The 20,474-nt window shown below is 45.3% G+C and overlaps 1 protein-coding gene across 2 annotated transcripts in view; it reads left to right on the top strand.

Moving 5' to 3' along the window:
• Positions 1-20,474, top strand: part of mvda (mevalonate (diphospho) decarboxylase a) — a 40,800-nt gene that overhangs the window by 15,304 nt on the left and 5,022 nt on the right. Inside the window, exons 3-9 of one of the 2 annotated variants that reach the window (XM_085991675.1) lie at positions 2,931-3,045; positions 6,276-6,422; positions 6,726-6,925; positions 8,827-8,901; positions 9,787-10,002; positions 14,115-14,230; positions 17,670-17,778. In XM_085991675.1, coding sequence (XP_085847801.1) covers positions 2,931-3,045; positions 6,276-6,422; positions 6,726-6,925; positions 8,827-8,901; positions 9,787-10,002; positions 14,115-14,230; positions 17,670-17,778 — 978 coding nt within the window. The remainder of the gene's footprint in view (positions 1-2,930; positions 3,046-6,275; positions 6,423-6,725; positions 6,926-8,826; positions 8,902-9,786; positions 10,003-14,114; positions 14,231-17,669; positions 17,779-20,474) is intronic. The other variant, XM_085991676.1, reaches the window with a different exon arrangement.

Genomic DNA, 20,474 nt, shown 5'->3' with positions numbered 1-20,474 from the left:
TGGTGTTGTACTTTAGGGAAGGGATATGGGCAGCACATTTATTGTATGTGCCAAGACGATTGGCAAATAGGGGCAGGATCTACTGTGTTTAAGAGGCCACTTTGACTTGCACTCTACCAGCTTTTTGCTGGTTTTGCTAAATGTTTTCAGGGTTTCACTTTTTTTTGTATCCAGTGATCCTTGAGATATCTTAAATTTTAAACCAATGCAACCTTAATCTTGGCGAGATTATGTTTCCCTCTATAAATGGCACATAAGAATTCAACTGGGTAAAAACAAGTCCAATTGTTTCACCATATAAATAATATTTACAAAAGCACACATCCCTCAGTTACGTCTCTAATTTAGTTTGTGCAAAAACCCGATTCTAACGACCGCTCCCACCCCGCAGCGACCACGATGGTCGGTTTGTATGATTGATTGGAAAACCAGCCAATCGCTTTTCAGGGCTTAGCGGAGCTGCCTGCAAAATAGCCAATGAGCGTGGCCAAGGGGCGGGACGGGAGCTGGTGACGGACCGTTCCACAAGATTGTGATCATGGAGCACCTCTACCTTGTACAATGGGCAGCCCGGTGTGAGCGGGTGGCAGCGCTAACCCATGCACGCTAGGCACGGCAAGGCAAGTCTGATCTTTCCCAGCAACACTATCCATCGATCATCTTTGCAATAAGAAAGTGCGTGCCCCCGGGGAACGTTCCAATCTCTGTGGCCATTGCCGCGCACTGACCAATCGGAGTACTGTCGCGCGCTGACCAATCGGAGTACTGTCGCGCGCTGACCAATCGGAGTACTGCCGCGCGCTGACCAATCGGAGTACTGTCGCGCACCGACCAATCGGAGTACTGCCGTGCTGTTCAACTCCCGGCCAGCGACATTGCGTCATTCCCTGAGGAGATAAAAGCGCGCGAGATTTCGCTGTTAGATCGTGAGATTGCGAGTTGGGTTAAATATTCATTGAAAATTACGTGTCTCACGATTAATTCGCGAGACTTGGCATTACTGCATACAGACCAAAAGATCTCCGGTTTGATCCCTGGCCCCTGCTGAGTTAACATAACACAGCCAGGGCAGCAATTGAAGTGCTCCTATTGGCCTTAGCCCCTGAGCAAGAGAGGGGACAAGTCAGCCAGGGTTCCCTTTCCTGATAGTTATCTTATGACACTTGCTGGAAAGTGTGTGTGTCAGGCCCCTATAACCACAACAACTTGTATTTATATAGCACCTTTTAAGATAGTAAAACCTCCCAAAGCGCTTCACAGGAGTATTAGAAGACAAAAAAATTTACACTGAGCCACGTAAGGAGAAATTAGGGCAGATGACCAAAAGCTTGGTCAAAGAGGTAGGTTTTAAGGAGCATCTTAAAGGAGGAAAGAGTGACAGAGAGGTTTAGGGAGGGAACTCGGGCCTATGTAACAGAAGTCACGGCCACCAATGGTTGAACGATTATAATCGACTTGACAATTCCAACGCACTCCTGGCTGGCCTCCCATGTTCTACCCAATGTAAACTTGAGGTCATCCAAAACTCGACTGCTCGTGTCCTAACTCTCACCAAGTCCTGTTCACCTATAGATAAATAGCCTGCTATTGTTCCCTGTCTAGTTGCACATGCAGAATGACCAGTTGATTGAGATATTAGTGGGCTTTCCAGCAAGACTCAGTGCCTTGAGGAGAGGAGGGGGAAATTTTAGAAGGATTTATAATAAATATACAGTAGTCCATTGAATGGGGTGGTACAACGTGTAATATTACAGCTGACCTGGTACTGAACCATCTCTGAAGAAATTTCATTTGGTACCTTTAATTAAGGCTCCTCGCCTGAGAATGTATAAGGAGAGATATTTTGGTGACGATTTTTAAAATAGTGTGCTCTTTCTTGGAAGTCTACATATATCTGTGAATCAGTAAAACCTGTCATTAGTATTTGAAATAAAAAAATACTATATAAATAGAAACTAATAATGTGTGAAAGTGGAAAATACAGTGCTGCTGTCATTCTAATGAAAATAAGACTGATTCATTGAAGAGCATTTGTCCTCTAGCTCGGGGTCAGCAGCAGGCAGTTTCAGGTCAGGTTGGTATGTGTCTGATGTAATGTTGAATTCTCTCCTCAATCCGAATATTTCTTAGCAAAGGCTGAAACTCAATCTCAAAAGAGCAGTTTTTAACATTTCACTTTCTGCACTATCTAGTCTTTGACTTTTGATAGTGATTGTTGAATTACTACCGAATATTCGTCACTTTTCTGCAGTGCGCTTTTATTGACTGGGAGCAACATTCAGGCTGGTCACCGTGTTAGTATTAGGAACGCCATCTGAAAGTGGATGTTCATCCCATTTGACTGAAATATGTTTAAGCCTTGGCATTAGTAGCAGAAGATCATGTTTTAACCCAGTAGCCACCCACTTCCCTTTTTATAAAACAAACTACTGTAACAGGGAAACAGTCATATCAAGAGAAGTTGAAACAAAAATTGTGATTTAATATTTTTACCAACATTAACCTATGAAACTACATAAACTTATCAGGTGCTTTTATATAATCATCACTTGCTGTGCGCAAAATTGGCTGCTGCGTTTCTTACTTGAAAAGTACTTAATTGGCTGTAAAACACGTTGGGACGGCCTGAGGTTGTGAAATGCACTATATAAATTCAAGTCCTTCCTTTCCTTTTTAATGAAGGAAGGGTAACAGTAGGGCACTTGAGCGTATTGATCCATAGGTTGAACTAATTCCTAGTTGTGAGTATGGAAATCATTTGAATGAATTCCTTTATTAACTGGTATGGAGCTCATTATTCTTACAGTTAGCAGTATTAATATTTGTTGGAAAGATGGCTTGTGTGATTGGTTATGTAATCCAACTGGCGTCTTAATGATGAATTTCAGCAATTTCACTCCATCAGTTCTTTCTGTTTTTTGTGATTTCAGTTAAAAAGTACAACCACGGTTGCTGCAAGCCGAGATTTCAAGGAGGACAGAATATGGCTAAATGGAAAAGAGGAAAATATCAACCACCCAAGGCTGCAGACTTGCTTACGAGAAAGTGTGTATGCATTACACAATCCACATAGGGTTTCTGAAAATGAAACTCTAGCAGTAGAAAATGTTCTATTGGTGCCTGACCCGTGTTAGAAGGTGTTGATTCCTCTATATTACTGGTATATTTGTCCACACTTTCTGCAGTAGTGTGAACCAGCTGTGTGTTGGTGCAAAAGGCTGCCAAAAACAAGTGTTTTTTTGGGGGAAGGAGGTATGGATGTTTAGTGGCCTAGAGAACAAGATAGAATCATGCAGTAATTCCAGATTGTCATTAAATATTCCGGTAACCAAATTAGAGCCAGGTTTGTTGAACTGAAAGATTCTGATTGGCGAAGAATTGTTTATGTTTATAAAACTGCTTGTGTCAATCTGCTGTACACCTTTCTGATATTTTCATTTCATTACATCTATTATATGGTGTTTAAACTGATTAATCAATAGGCAAGTGGAGTACAAAACCTTATCTACTAATGAGGAATAACTTGATGCCCACTCATCAGTTATCCAGGCTTCTTCACATGTGGAATAGATTCTGTTTTCTCCTTTAGAGTATCTTTTATTTATCAAAAAGGACAGTGCTCACCAAAGCAGTTTCATTTCAGCGTTGCCTTTTTAATGCCTCTGTATACCAAACAATAATTGGGATATTCATGCCCATTATAAACACACCATTTCTCATCCATTGTGGTTTAATTGCATCCTCCCTCTCTTCGCCCCACTGTTGGCAGCGATGCCTTCAGCTCCCTAGGTGCCATAATCTGGAATTCCGACCCTAAATCCCTCCACCTTTGCACCTTCCTCTTTAAAATCCTCCTTAAAACTCACCCCTTGAATCATGCTTTTGGTCACCTCTCTCCTAATATCTCCTTTGACTCAGTGTCCATTTTTCTTTAACCTGTATGAAGCACCCTGGGGTACTTTTCTACAAGGTGCTTTATACAGGCCTATGCAAACAACACAAATTGCATTTATATATATTTGTAATGTGCAGCAATGCTTGATGTTTAGCTTTTATTTATTCCAACAGCAACTTGTATTTATATAGCGCCTTTAATGTAGTAAAACGTCCCAAGGCCCTTCACAGGAGTATTATAAGACAAAAAAATTTGACACCGAGCCACATAAGGGGAAATTAGGGCAGGTGACCAAAAGCTTGGTCAAAGAGGTAGGTTTTAAGGAACGTCTTAAAGGAGGAAAGAGAGATAGAGATAGGAAGGGGCGAGGCCATGGAGGGATTTGAAAACAAGGATGAGAATTTTGAAATTGAGGCATTGCTTAACCGGGACCGGGAGCCAATGTAGGTCAGCGAGCACAGGGGTGATGGGTGAACGGGACTTGGTACAAGTTAGGACACTGGCAGCTGAGTTTTGGATGACCTCAAGTTTACGTAGGGTAGAACATGGGAGGCCAGCCAGGAGTGCGTTGGAATAGTCAAGTCTAGAGGTAACAAAGGCATAAATGAGGGTTTCAGCAGCAGATGAGCTGAGGCAAGGGCGATGTTACGGAGGTGGAAATAGGTGGTCTTAGTTATGCTGCGGATATGTGGTCGGAAGCACATTTCCATGTCAAATATGGCACCAAGGTTGTGACCAGTGTGGTTCAGCCTCAGACAGATGTTAGGGAGAGGGATGAAGTCGGTGCCTAGGGAATGGAGTTTGTGGCGGGGACCAAAAACAATGGTTTTGGTTTTCCCAATATTTAATTGGAGAACATTTCTGCTCATCCAGAACTGGATGTCGATCAAGCAGTCTGACAATTTAGAAACTGTGGAGGGGTCAAGAGAAGTGGTGGTGAGGTAGAGTTTGGTGTCGTCAGCGTACATGTGGAAACTGACGCTGTGTTTTCAGATGATGTCGCCAAGAGGCAACATGTAGATGAGAAATAGGAGGGGGCCAAGGATAGACCCTTGGGGGACACCAGAGGTAACGATGCGGGAGCGGGACAAGAAGCCATTGTAGGTGATTCTCTGGCTATGATTAGATAGATAAGAATGGAACCAGGCGCATGCAGTGCCGGCTAGCTGGACGACGGTGGAGAGGCATTGGAGAAGGATGGAGTGATCAACCGTGTCAAAGGCTGCAGACAAGTCAAGAAGGACGAGGAGGGGTAATTTACCTTTGTCACAGTCACAAAGGACGTCATTTGTGACTGATGAGAGCTGTTTTGGTACTGTGGCATGGGCGGAAACCTGATTGGAGGGATTCAAACATGGAGTTGTGGGAAAGATGAGCACGGATTTGGGAGGCGACAGCACATTCAAGGACTTTGGAGAGGAAAGGGAGGTTGGAGATGGGGTCAAGGGTTGGTTTTTTGAGGAGAGGGGTGATGATGGCAGATTTGAGGGAGAGGGGGACAGTACTTGAGGAGAGAGAACCGTTAACAATGTCAGCTAACATGGGAGCCAGAAAAGGAAGGTGGGTGGTCAGCAGTTTGGTGGGAATAGGGTCGAGGGAGCAGGAGGTCACAGGAATTCCAGGTAGTCACTGGGTACTAACACAAAACTTGGTGATCTCTTTTTTTTCACCTCCTGCTTGTTCTCATTTCCTTTATATGTATCTTGCAACATCAAGGAAGACTTTATTCTAGTCCTATTTCAAATTTCTGTTCAACGAATAGGGGCTTCCTTATGGTTCTTATGCTTTTTCTGTGGTTTTTTTTAAACCACCCAAAATGCACACTTCTTACAGAATTCACAATTAAAATTAGTTTTTGAACTCAACACAATAGAGTCTAGTGCAATATTTACAATTTTACCAGAATCTATAACTCAAAAATGTACTGAAATGGATGTCTTATTTGGACTTTATTAGATTTCTGCTTTGCATAAACAAACCCATTATGATCTTGTATCAGTTTGGAATTCTCTGGGGTCAGTTTGGCAATCCTCAAGTTATAACCACACGACGATCCAGAATCCATCTAAAAATACACTATTATATGGTTATTAAATATTTTAAGGACCCTGAGAATCACATTTGTCCTAAGAAATGGGAAAAGTATGCAACTTCAATCCAAGGCCTGTATTTAAACAGAAGGGATTCAGTGACTATATTGAATAAATAGAATAGTGTTCTATGTTTGCACTGAAACTGTTTCTGGCAGAGTTGATTTGTAGAATAATAGTTGTGCTGTTTTTATAGCTTGGTTCTAAAACGGTTAAAGTGTGATCTGTAATTACAGAAGTACTTAGATCTGCAAATACCTAACAGTTTGGCCTTTTCTTTTTTCTCCCAGTCCGTCGTCTAGCAAGGAAAAGAAGAAGTAGTGGTGATGGAAGTTCCAACACATTAACACTCCACTATAAAGTTCATATCTGCTCTGTAAATAACTTCCCTACAGCAGCAGGTCTGGCATCCTCTGCAGCTGGTTATGCTTGTCTGGGTAAGTTGGGAGATGCACCATTGACCTTTTAACAAATATTCCAGACAATATGGGGTAGAAATTAGTCTGGGCCTGAACAGAGAGGTCCGAGGCGGTCCAGAAATTAAACTTCGGGTCTCAACTACATCTTCGGGGCCCCATGGGAAAAATGAATTTCAAGTCGTTGGCAGCGATCCAAGTTCAAACAATTACTAACGGAGGGGATGAGTTCAATTTTGCTCTGCTTTTAATCCTTTGGCACCTCTACAACACTAGTGTTATGTTTTAATATGCTTGACTTAACTGATTGTTCCTCCTTTGCAGTCTACACACTTGCCAAGCTTCATGGTTTGGAAGGAGAGCTGTCTGAGATTGCTCGCCAGGGCTCAGGCAGTGCATGCAGAAGCATGTACGGAGGATTTGTGCAGTGGATCATGGGAGTGAAAGAAGATGGGAGCGATAGCATCGCGCAGCAGATTGAGCCAGAAACCCACTGGCCAGAGCTCCGAATTCTCATACTAGTGGTGAGTCCATGACAGCCTGAGCAAAGCCATTCTGTAGGGTCAGTACCTCTCTTGGCCCTGCTTGTACAAGTGGCTGCTTTTTTAGCAATTATGTTTACATACATTCTTCTGCGCTTTAAATGCAGGATTGGCAGCAGATTTGTTTTGATAGTGTCCATCCATCCAGTAGGGTGTGGACAGGTGTGTGTTCTACAAAAAATGTAAAACATTTCAGCCACCATGTTTGAAATGGACATAACAGGCACTGAAATAAAAACAGAAAATGCGAGAAACACTCAGCAGGCCAGGCAGCATGTGTGGAGAAAGGAAGGTCGGGTTAACGTTTCAGATCGATGAACTTTTGCCAGACCTAAGAGATGTTACAGATGAGCCGCTTATAAGGAGGAACAGAGCCAGGGAAAAGGGGGCAAGGAGATAATAAATAATGGCCTGTAATTTAGGTGGAGGACAGGTGATTAAATGACAGAAGTAAGAAATGGTGAAGAAAAAGCAGGCAATGATGAGAAAAATTACAGAAATAAAAAATATACCCAAGACCCTTTATCATGGAGGGGGTGGGTTTTCATGTGGTTACCTATTAGTGAGCAGTGATGTATGAGAGAAACAATTGCATTTCATACTGCACTAGCCAGCATTTTTATAGCATGCAGTAATTCATGTGTGCAAGTGGATGGTTGAACACATTGCACTAGCAATTTTGTAATAAGTAGAAAGAATGTGGAACTCCTTCTGCGCTTTGTTGTAATATGCAGAATGCTTGTCTCGCAGTGTGTGGTGCAAGAAAGCTTTAGCCCTCTTTTAAAGTTAATTTGCTATAAACCTTGAACACAGGATAGAAAAGATGCAGTCGGACTGATCATATCTTGAGAGGGGGAGAGGAGAAGGCTGCTTCTGTGTATTCCTGTGTTAGTAAAGGACCCTTAAACAAGGCACGTTATAAACAGAGGGCATTGTATTATGCTAAGATTCTGATTAACTTTCCAATGAAGCTCGAGGAACAGCACCTCATCTTTCGTTTAGGCACTTTACAGCCTTCTGTACTCAACATTGAGTTCAACAATTTCAAACTATAACCCCTGCCCCCATTTTTCAAGCTGTATGATTTTTGCCATTCCCATTTGCAACATTTTATCTTTCCTGCCTCTTACAAAAGTACAGGATGTTCTTTCAATTCCTTCCTCCCCTCCTAACCCCCCCGTCTCTGCACCTGCTTAATATCTGTTACATCTCCAGCTTTTTCCAGTTCTGATGAAGGGTCCCAGACCTGAAACGTTAACTCGGTTTCTCTCTCCACGGATGCTGCCTGGTCTGCTGAGTGTTTCCAGCGTTTTCTGTTGTTATTTCGGATTTCCAGCACCCGCAGTATTTTGCTGAAGAATTATCAGTTACTTATTAGGTGCCAAAGCCTATCAGAGTTTTGCACTTTACAATTTGCCTCATTTTTGTCTCTCTCCCAACAGTCATATTATTGACCCTAAATAGCTACTACTATCAGTAGGTATGTATTTCTACTTTGTGGCTGTCAGCTCCATCAGCACATTAGTTGTTTCATTGCTGAAGTAGAAATGCTGTTCTAGTCCTCGAGTGTTCTTTGTGTGGCAAAACATGTTGACATGTAAACATCACCATAAACCAATTCATTAGAAATCTGTTGTGTAGCTCTTTTTTTCCATGTACTTACTTTCTTTGCTTCCATTACAATCTTTTAGTGGAAACCAGGATTATACTAAATTCGATTTTAAAAATGTAGTAACTGATGTCACGCTCTGGCCAACCTATTACTTTGTTAGCCAAAAATCTTCTAATTCTAACTTGTTCTAAATGTCCTGCTTTTGAGTGTTCCAACCTCCTGTGGTAACGAACAGGTCTAGAAGCTCAGCTCCTTTTTGCTTCTTTTCCAGGTTAGTGCAGAACAGAAGCCAGTCGGTAGCACTGCCGGGATGCAAACCAGTGTCGAGACCAGTCCACTGCTGAAGGTGTGAAATTCTTTCATTTGAAGCATTTGTAAACCTAGAATTACATAAAAATTATAACAAAGAAAATGGCCTGTCCATATTGGCATTAGCCCTCCATGCGAGCAGTAATCCTAATCCCATATGCTCACCCTGTTCCCATATCGCTTTATCTCGCTTTCCTTCAACCACTTAACTAACCTAGTCTTAAATGTGGACATAGCCTCTGCTTCCGTCACTAACTCCATTCCACAGCCTCACCGCCCTCTGTATAAAAAATAAATAATTTGAAAGGAGACTCGGTGTAAGCTGCCTAACAGAAGAAGGAGCCATTTAAAAAGGGTGGGGGTTAGTGAGCCCCTAACGCATCACAAGTTAAAGTGGTGGCATGTTGAATAGCAATTAAAGATAGGAACCCTAGGTGACTGATGGTTACAGTAATGTCATGATTATGCTACTGCACTGGCAACCCAGAGATGACGAGTTCAAATTTCACCATGGCAAGTTGTGAAATTGCATTTGATAAATCTGCTAGCACCTGGGCCAGCATCACTTAGGACCTTACAGCCATCAGAGAGATCATTTTCAACCTTTATTCTGCTCTGGATTCAGCCATTGGGTCCTGGTGGTGAAATTAATTGTTTTAGTCTGCTGCACCTCTGAAGAATAAAAGAAAACCGATTCCTGTACCAAATGATTTAAGAACTGATAATTAAATCTGTCACCTTTTAGAGATGATTGGTGGTGGTGGGATTCATGGAACAGTATTATAAACCACACCGGGGTCTGGAATTTTCTTGCTTTCCAATTGGAAGATGATGATAGAAAGTAGATGATTGAGTGGCTGAGAAGATATCTAGAGGAAACCAGTCCATAACTGAAAGGGAATGTGCATTTTCGGTTTTTCAGTATCGTACTGGAATTGTTCCAAAACGAATGAAGGAAATGATTGAAGCAATCAAACAGCAAGATTTTGAAATCTTTGGACAGTTAACAATGAAGGACAGTAATCAGTTTCATGCCACATGTCTCGACACCTTCCCTCCAATCTTCTATCTCCGTGATATCTCCAAACGCATCATTAACCTGGTACATAGATACAACTCCCACTTCGAAGAGACACGGGTAAGATATGTGCTATTATCTATACAATTGTTATGTCTTAGATTTCCATTTAAATTCAAAACTCCACTCATTTTCTAAATTAGAGGTGATACCTGAACTTCTGTTGGAGAATTGATAAAACCAACTTTTGCTCGCTCAGTACATGTTCTGACCAGTTCGCTCCTAGGACATTTCAAATCATTCAGAGGTGTTGCAATGGCATTTCAGCTTTGGGCTGAGACCTAAATGGGATAAAAGTCCTGTCTGACTCCAAAGACAGTATATTGTCTGAGACCCCAATGGACATGAGTCCATGCTGCAAAAGCGTTCTTTATATCCCTCTGCCCTAGCTGAGCCCCAGGGACATTGTCGAAGTATCTTGACTCCTCCTCCTAAAACGGTGCATTGTTCTGATCATGTGCACAACTCTACAGACAACCTCAGTGGGCCAATATGTCTTCTTCAAAGTTTGATCTTGGAAAAATAATGTACCATCTCCAAGATACCTTTTTGTAAAAGATTAAATATTCAATTGGGCAAGAAAACAGTTTGGGGGAGAAATTGGGTTGCTTTGCGCCTCTCATTAGCACCCTGGCACCTTCCGTGAAATTCACGTCATCACCGTGCGCAGCGCCCCGTTTGCGCCCCGGCCACAAACTTCCCTTGCACCCCCTGACCTATCGCCAGGCGATGGGACCAATAGGATCAGGGGGCGGTTTTGTAGCGGTGGTAGCGTGCGACAGCGCTACTTAAAGGGCAAGTGTCGGGCGGCCATTTTTATTTTGGCCTACTGCCAGCACTTGCCCACCATTAACATTTCTATGCGGGGTGCCGGCCGCGATCGATCAGCCCAGCACTCCTCTTGATTGCCAGGCTGTTTCCATGGCACCCTGCTCCCCAGTGATCCGGCAGGGCCCCGGTGCACGCAGTACTAGGCCACGCCCCTTTACTCAGGGGAGGAGGCCTGCAATGACGTGGCGCTACATGCCGCTGCGCATGGCGCCACGACATTGAGTCGTAGCGCCCCAAGAAGGAGGTGGAGTGCTTCCAGTAGCGCTCCATCTCCTTCTTGTGCTACTACTGAATTCATGGGGGGAGGGACACTAACTTTAGCGCCCCAAAATGGGTGCCACCCAATTTTTCCCCCTTTGTGTCACTTGTAGAACTCCATTTCCTGTCTGTGACTATTCCCTAACTCTCAACAGCATTGATTTAAAGTCAAAAACAATAACCTGAATCTGAATAGAAATAACGAGAAGTAATGATTGGTGCCAAATAGTCTTGATTTGTATAAATGTTCTGCGATATTTTTTTTATATACTTTAAACACTTCCTACATTTTAAACATTCTGTTCCCCATATATTAGCGAGAGGGGAGAGTCGATTCATCTATATAAATTTGCCAAATATACTTGCATACAAGACAAACTCTTTTTCCCTCTCTCTCCCCCCTTTCCATTCCAACCCCATCCCCAAAGAAATTGTTCTGTACCTTGGATGAGGGTCAAAGATTACAACAGTAGTGAAGGCCCTAGCTCCCAATTTATACCTTCGCTTGCAATGCTGTGGCTGGACTTTTTCTGTGCTTGGCTCTAGGTGCCGTATTGCACCAGTCAACTGCAACTTGTGATGATGTGATGGAACACCATATCATAATACAGTACTGCACCAAGAGACAAACACAGAGTAAGTCCTCGCCACAGCATCAATCCTTACTTATGTATAAGACAAAATAAAGGATGGAAACGCCCCATCTTTTATGTGAGTATATATGGTACATGGACTATGTGCACTCACCACAACCATGGCCTACACTACAAGGGCCAGATTTTCAGTGTGCCCTGAGGCGGGCTTTCAGGCGTGCGGGGGGGCAAAAATCCCGAATTCGGGGGTCCCGACACCATCCCGCCCAAAACCCGCCGCCACGTAAGTTTCAAGGGAGGCGGGTACCCGCCCCGCACTGGGACCCACCGACCCGAGGCGGGAAGGGATTAGTGCCAATTAACTGCCTGTTAACAGGTAGTTAACAGGCAGTTTTTAGCCTAATCCCTATTTTGAGGGGTGTCGTGTGGGTTTCCCGACAGCTCCAAACCACGCCAGGTTAGAGCAGGCGGGCCGTCGGGTTGAAGGACTTGGAGGGGTCGCGATGTCGGTGTTCAGGTGAGTGATGGGTGCATGAGTGCAAAGGTAAGTGTGTTTGGTGTGTCTAAAGTGTGTAAAGAAGTTTTACTTACCTGTACTTACCTTAACAGCCTTTCTTCCTTTAGGCGTCGGGAGTCCATCACTCAGCCGGCACTGAGAGCAGAATGGCTGCGATCTGTCAAAAGTGACAACCTTCAGCTTTCAGTGTCGGTGAGAGATCCAACTGAGTCTGCGTAGAAGGACTCAGGTTAGAACTCAGACTGTCAGTGTTTGACAGCTTCAAACAGCTGTGAAACACTGACATTTCATCTGTCAAAAACTCTTGACAGATGAAATTTCAGTCTGTGATGTCACCTGTTGCCGGGTGGCCCTTAATTGGCCTGCTGAGCCCGCTCAGCGGGCTCAACAAGGTCAATCAAGGGAAAATCGCGTCGATTGGCCGGACGTCGATGGAGGCGGGCCTAAAACCCGAAAGTTGTAGTCCCGCCTCCTTCCCGACAGCTTAATGAAAATCCAGCCCCAAGTCTCTGATTACTTGCAGACACTTCTTCCTACAAATGCAAAGTAATTTACAACAACATGTTTACTCCTATAAATCTGGTCTGAAGCTCCTGTTTTCAGTAGTGCTTTTTACTATAAAAAGAAAGACTTGCATTTCTATAGCGCCTTTCACGGCTGCTGGATGTCCCAAACTACTTTACAGCTAATGAAGTACTTTTTGAAGTGAAGTCACTGTTGTAATGTAGGAAATGCAGCAGCCAATCTGCGCACAGCAAGCTCCCACAAACGACAATGTGATAATGACCAGAAAATCTGTTTTTTAATGATGTTGATTTGAGGGATAAATATTGGCCAGGACACCGGGGATAACTCCCCTGCTCTTTTTCGAAATAGTGCCGTGGGATTTTTTATGTCCACCTGAGAGGGCAGACGGGGCCTCGGTTTAACGTCTCCTCCGAAAGACGACACTCCCTCAGCACTACACTGGAGTGTCAGCCTAGATTCTTGTGCTCAAGTCTCTGGAGTGCGACTTGAACCCACAACCTTCTGACTCCGAGGCGAGAGTGCTACCCACTGAGCCACTGGCTGACATAGAGAAATTGTAACAAAGCAGCTTCTTCAAAAAAACTTATTCTTTAAATTGTAGGTTTAAAAGAGGTGTCTGTCCCACCAGCTACGAAATACACTGGCAGTAATTGAGCTGTTAATCCAAATTTGCATGCATTTCAACATAAGAGTTACCTTCAACCTGGTTATACAGGAAACACTTTTTTATCCGGCACCGACGGGACTGGCATGGTGCCGGTTGATCAAAAAGTCCGGATTACAGTGAGGTATACTTACTAAGGTACGAGAGCCCCGTACACGGCCACAGGTGCAGGAGCCCTGGTTACACGGCACTTGTGCAGGAGTCCCGGTTACACTGCCGCAGATCCAGGAGTCCCTGTTGTACGGCAACAGGTGCAGGAACCCCGGTTTACACGGCCACAGATCCAGGAACCCCGGTTACACGGCCACAGATCCAGGAACCCCGGTTACACGGCCACTAATATAAAGTAAAACTTACCTGAACCTACTCCTGAATTTTGTCGGTTAAGAGAGATTTCCGGTTATTTAGGTGCCGGTTAAAAGAGAGTTTCCTGTACTCCATTTATGGTGAAAAATCCACTGTCTAATTTATCTATTAGGAATCTAATGGAACAATTCTTCTGTTATATTAAAATAACTGCTCACTGATTATAAACATCTGCATGCTAATTCATAGAATCAGAAATCTATGGCAAAGAAATTTAGTTCCTAAGGAGAATTGAAATGAGCTCCACGGAACAGTGGAAACTGATGCATGAGATAAACCTTTCTTGTGAATATCACAATCATTCAGAATATACAGAAAGCCTATAGATATTCTATGGGTTAGACAGGCTTTGCATTGTTCTTTGATGAAATATAGTGCACTTTTGTTTCTGATCCATTTTGCTGTTTTACATCAGGCAGTGTACACATTTGATGCTGGCCCCAATGCAGTCATTTACACACTGAAGCAGCATGTGGATGAGTTTGTGGAAGTTGTGAAACATTACTTTCCACCAGAAGAAAATGGTGAACAGTGAGTTATATGTTCTTAATGTGGTTACTTCTCTTAATACAGTTCTTTACTACTGCACAAGATGGAAGTCTGTTTGGTTTGCAATCTTTGCTCTCTCAGATCTGTTGAGGGATACACCCATGTTACTTTATTAATAAATTGATTTTAGCAAGAGGGCAATCTTTGTTAAACTTGTATAGCTGGAGGAGAAAGCGTTTTTAGAAGCTGCAGTTTCAACATTTTTATTGTAAATTTCCAGCTGCTAGGTTCCTGAAAATTCCCTAACCTCAAATAATAAATTTCCTTATTGGTTTTGAACACACAGCTGAAGGTACTTGCCCTTGTGGTGTGTGCACAAGCTGCTCCCAGCTTTAAGAAAATTACAGAGCTATTAATAAAATATTTTGCTGCACAGGAGGAAGTTGAGGTTACACTATACGGAACTCCAAAACTCGGATGTTGTAAATCGTTAATCATGTTACTATATAGGTGAACGTTGATTGGCTAAATATATTTAGATTAAAATTCTGAATCTTGAAAAGTTTCTCTTCCCCAAATGGATAGTTCACAGTAACTATTATATGGGTTACATGGGCCATATTGGCTTTTTAATTCTCCCTCTCACCCCAAGCTATGCAGTATATATAAATAAAGGGATTTGTTCGGGTTCTGTTTTCCTGGCAAGAATCCATTCATTTATCCATCTGGCGACTGCTGCTTGTCAGATTTTGATTACCCAGGTGGCTTTCTCTCTTTACATCCTCGATTCTTTTCTCAAATGAACAATCAGGAAGCTGTACTGGTGTGCATGACTCCATCACCTTCATCTGCAAACTGTTTATTACATTACAGCAGACACTAATCATAAAGTTCTTGCTATTCAACTACATTTCCAGTAAGGATGTTAGGGTTGTAAATTTAGTGTAATAGTAATAGATGGTGACTGAACAAGTCATATTCTGTTCTGTAAAATCAACGATGGGGAAAGTGTTGTGGGACTTAATTGCGACACTTACGGGAACTGCTCGCGATGTGCAAGACTTCTAACCATCTGTGGATTTCCCATGGTGTTGCTTGCGGGGAATCTGAGGGATATGGCCTTTTATAAGGAAGTGCATCTCTTGTGGCATTTGGTTAGGGTAGGTGATACTGATCCTGTTTGTGGGGCTAGGTTAATTTTGTTTGTAAGGATTTGTGAAGGGTTTGGCAGTATTGAAGTAGGCTGGGAAAGTGAATTGCTGGGGTAGTGACCAATGGTGAGGAAAATATTGCAGATTTTTGGGGAGTAGTTGGTTCTTGGAGTATAGAGGTGAGGAGAAGAGGAGGGATGGGTAATGGGGTAGTGAGTATTTGGGGGGGATTGGGGTAATGAGGAGTGGGGGTGTACAGAATGAGATACTTGGATCTTGGGTTTGTGAGTCCAAGGAGGGGCGGAAAGGCAATGATGTGGAAAAAAGGAATCCAAGTTGAGGAAAAAAGATGGCAGAATTCCAAAAAAAAACAAGGGAAAATGACACTGGGGAACAATAAAAACATGTTTAATAAAATGTAATGAGGACAGGAGATGAGCAGAAACAAAGTGCTTTTTTAAAAGCAAAGAAACAAAAAACACACTCCGCAATGAGGCTTTTGAAAAGAGGAACCAAGAACGAAAAACAAATGGGGCTATTGAAAAAAATGCACTGCAGAACTGATCTATTTAAAAAAAACATTGGGAAAGGAGGGGAAATCCAGCGAAAGCAGAGCTATTAAAAGGTAGCACAACTGGGGCTATTAGAAAGCCCTACTGGTGCTATTTAAAAAAAAAAAGAGGCAAAACTAGACAATAAAAGAGGCAGCTGAATGGGTTATTAAAAACAATGAGGAAATACAAAACAACACAACCTGGGCTGTTAAAACAAGAGTAGCATTGTGGGGACTGACTGCAAGAAAGGATTTTTTATTTATTTATTTTTTTCTTTTCTTTTTAATTTTAATTTTTTTTTTTAAAAGGGCCCAAATTAAAGTGCAAGCTTTTCCGTTGGTTTGTTTTCTTGGTAATTAAAGTGGGAATCAGGTTGGCAATTAATGAAAGAAAACTGGTTTATTGAGCATTTATTAAAATGAAAGCAGCCTTGAGATTTAAAAAGAGGCACAAAATGGTGTCAGGAGGGGCACCGGCTTCTTGCAAAGCAATGAACGTGACTTGAAGAAGTAATTAAAACTTTATTTAGTGCAACAGACATGGGAGAGAATAGAGTTCTGAGGAAAGGTCGTCGCGCTGGAACGTTAACCCCTTCCATTCTCCACACGTGCTGCCTGACCTGCTGAGTGTTTCCAGCATTTTAGAAACATAGAAGATAGGAGCAGGAGTAGGCCATTCGGCCCCTCGAGCCTGCTCCACCATTCAATGAGATCATGGCTGATCATCCAAATTCAGTACCCTGTCCCTGCTTTCTCCCCATATCCCTTGATCCCTTTAGCCTTATCATTTTTTATTTCAGATTTCCAGCATCTGCAGTGACTATAACAACAACAGATGTCTCAAATTATCCCTGGTAGTTACTTGAACTACGAAAAGACAGAGAGAAATATTGCTGGGATAGCAAGTTGCAGCACCCCCATTGCCCAATGCTAAGGTTTAACAGGCATTTTCTATTGGACACTGGGTTCATTTAAAAATTGACACTTTGATAAATTTTTGATGTTGAAACTTCCTCTTGTAATTCAGTTGCTGTTTAAGTTGTAATGAACTAGAAGCTGTGCTAAGCATAGTTCAGACACCCATCTCAGTTTAATATCCCCTTCTAAAAAGAAAAGAAACTTGTTCTTCATCATGTTGAAACATTTCATAGTTAGACACAGTGAAGTACTTTTGGATTGAGATATAAACAGAAAATGCTGGAAACACTCAGCAGGTCAGGCAGCATTTGTGGAGAGTGAAACAGAGTTAACGTTTCAGGTCGATGACCTTTCGTCAGAACTTTTGGATTGAAGTGATTTGATATAAATCCAAGCTCATATTTTGCTGTTGTAAACCAATAAATTTTTTAACACCATCACTCACAAACAATCATTAACATTAATATTGCCCATTGGCTTAAGGAAAGGAAGTTTTTTTGAGAACTCCTTTTGTATCATGTTCCTAATGTATTCATTCTTCAAAAGACCTGTCTGGATACCTCTGCCCCGATATTTACGGGGAGGTGGGGAGGGAGCCGGGCGCATGTTTAATGCCGGGAACACTCAGGTCCTGCCGAATTTAACGGCAGGACCTCATTAAAAAATTTTGATTCAGCTTTTTCCCTCGGCAAGTGATTCCCTTTCTTAGGCATTTCATTTTAGATATATGTTCTATGAAAAATGAAAATGTGCAAAATATGGGTGGAGTCTGTATTAATATGAGAGAGGGAGCAGAGAAGTTTAAAGGAATAGTGGTTTATTTCTCTCGACATTCTGTAAGAGTCTAGTCTTTTTCTAGGTTCCTGAAAGGTTTGCCTGTAAATTCAGTATCTGTATCAGAGCAGCTGAAGTCCAGCATCCAGATGGATCCAGTTAAGGCTGGAATTCAATACATCATCAACACTCAGGTAAATCTATTCTATCTATCTTATATATATATATATATATATATATATAAATAAAAGAGTCTGTTTGTCTGTCTGTTTGTCTGTCTGTTTGTCTGTCTGTTTGTCTGTCTGTTTGTCTGTCTGTTTGTCTGTCTGTTTGTCTGTCTGTTTGTCTGTCTGTTTGTCTGTGTCTGTCTGTCTGTCTGTCTGTCTGTTTGTCTGTCTGTCTGTCTTCCGGCTATACAATCAAAAGGTATAGAGCGTACCTACACATATGTTATATCAAAAGAAAGCTTATCATTAGGGGAGTCTAATAGGCGTATATACTTTTGGTCAGACAAAAATTGTTCGGACAGTATACAAAAAAGGTTCAAAAAACGGCAAAATTCCGCTCAGCGCTGAGTGACATGATAGCTGACCAATCGTACAGGGGATTAACCTGATGGTTGACCAATCGGTGCGTCACGGGGGGCGTTTCATTGCGTGTGTGGGTGGGCCTAATACTTCTGAGCTGAGGTGAGTGGCTGCCATCTTGATTCCTAACTATTGATTTATTTTTCCCACTTTCTGTGTGTTTATTTTGAAATATAGATTTCCAGCAAAAAAAAAAGTTGGTTTAAAAAAAAAAAAAAATCCTTTTGCAAAGGGGGCTCGGGCTTTCCCCCCCTCGGCGGTGGATGAGCTGCCTGCCCAGGCCTCGAAGTCTCGGCCTCTCCTCATTAGCAACGCCCGAGCTAGGCACCGCCCGTCCCGCTGGGCCCGATTCCAAACCAGCGGCCCGCGATCGCCGCCATCTTGGTAAAGGCTGGCGCGGTGGGACTGAGCCGAGCGTAGCCATCGCCGCCGTCTTGGTAAAGGCTGGCGGGGGGGAGACAGCAAGCGCGGTGAACGTCGGCAGCGGCCCGGAGCGGGACCTGAGAGTCGGGCTGGGCCTCGCGCTCGGCCGCGCACCGGCTGGCCCTGAGGCGCTGATCCGCACACGGGGGCTTCGGCTCACCGCACCCGGGCTCGGAGGAAAGGGAGAGAGAGGGGGAGGGAGGGAGAGAGAGGAAATCGGGGAGAGGACAGGGGGAGGGAGGGAGAGGACAGGGGGAGGGAGGGAGAGGACAGGGGGAGGGAGGGAGAGGACAGGGGGAGGGAGGGAGAGGACAGGGGGAGGGAGGGGAGAGGACAGGGGGAGGGAGGGAGAGGACAGGGGAGGGAGGGAGAGGACAGGGGGAGGGAGGGAGAGGACAGGGGGAGGGAGGGAGAGGACAGGGGGAGGGAGGGAGAGGACAGGGGGAGGGAGGGAGAGGACAGGGGGAGGGAGGGAGAGGACAGGGGGAGGGAGGGAGAGGACAGGGGGAGGGAGGGAGAGGACAGGGGGAGGGAGGGAGAGGACAGGGGGAGGGAGGGAGAGGACAGGGGGAGGGAGGGAGAGGACAGGGGGAGGGAGGGAGAGGACAGGGGGAGGGAGGGAGAGGACAGGGGGAGGGAGGGAGAGGACAGGGGGAGGGAGGGAGAGGACAGGGGGAGGGAGGGAGAGGACAGGGGGAGGGAGGGAGAGGACAGGGGGAGGGAGGGAGAGGACAGGGGGAGGGAGGGAGAGGACAGGGGGAGGGAGGGAGAGGACAGGGGGAGGGAGGGAGAGGACAGGGGGAGGGAGGGAGAGGACAGGGGGAGGGAGGGAGAGGACAGGGGGAGGGAGGGAGAGGACAGGGGGAGGGAGGGAGAGGACGGGGAGGGAGGGAGAGGACAGGGGGAGGGAGGGAGAGGACAGGGGGAGGGAGGGAGAGGACAGGGGGAGGGAGGGAGAGGACAGGGGGAGGGAGGGAGAGGACAGGGGAGGGAGGGAGAGGACAGGGGGAGGGAGGGAGAGGACAGGGGGAGGGAGGGAGAGGACAGGGGGAGGGAGGGAGAGGACAGGGGGAGGGAGGGAGAGGACAGGGGGAGGGAGGGAGAGGACAGGGGGAGGGAGGGAGAGGACAGGGGAGGGAGGGAGAGGACAGGGGGGGAGGCAGGGAGAGGACAGGAGGAGGGAGGGAGAGGACAGGGGGAGGGAGGGAGAGGACAGGGGGAGGGAGGGAGAGGACAGGGGGAGGGAGAGGACGGGGAGGGAGGGAGAGGACGGGGAGGGAGGGAGAGGACGGGGGGAGGGAGGGAGAGGACGGGGGGAGGGAGGGAGGAGGACGGGGGGAGGGAGGGAGAGGACGGGGGGAGGGAGGGAGAGGACGGGGGGAGGGAGGGAGAGGACGGGGGGAGGGAGGGGAGGACGGGGGGAGGGAGGGGGAGGACGGGGGAGGGAGGGGAGGACGGGGGAGGAGGGGGAGGACGGGGGGAGGGAGGGAGAGGACGGGGGAGGGAGGGAGAGGACGGGGGGGAGGACGGGGGGAGGGAGGGGGAGGACGGGGGAGGGAGGGGACGGGGGGAGGGAGGGAGAGGACGGGGGGAGGGAGGGAGAGGACGGGGGGAGGGAGGGAGAGGACGGGGGGAGGGAGGGAGAGGAGACGGGGGGAGGAGGGGGGAGGACAGGGGGAGGGAGGGGGAGGACAGGGGGAGGGAAAGAGTGAGGGGGTGGGAGAGGGAGGGAGAGCTCGCCGCCTTCCTTCCTTCCTTCCTTCGCAGGGGTCCATCGGGCCAGGCCTGAGGCGCTCCTTCCCCCCCTTCTCTCCAGGCTAATCCCGAACTAAATCCAGCAGTCTCTCTCTCTTTCCCCCCCCCATCTCTCTCTTCTCCCC

This window comes from Somniosus microcephalus, chromosome 6 (genome assembly GCF_052327205.1).
Source record: "Somniosus microcephalus isolate GS21.2 chromosome 6, FLI_Smic_1.0, whole genome shotgun sequence".
Classification (NCBI taxonomy): domain Eukaryota; kingdom Metazoa; phylum Chordata; class Chondrichthyes; order Squaliformes; family Somniosidae; genus Somniosus; species Somniosus microcephalus.
Note: the sequence above shows the minus strand (reverse complement) of the source record. Positions and strands in the feature narration are given on the sequence as shown.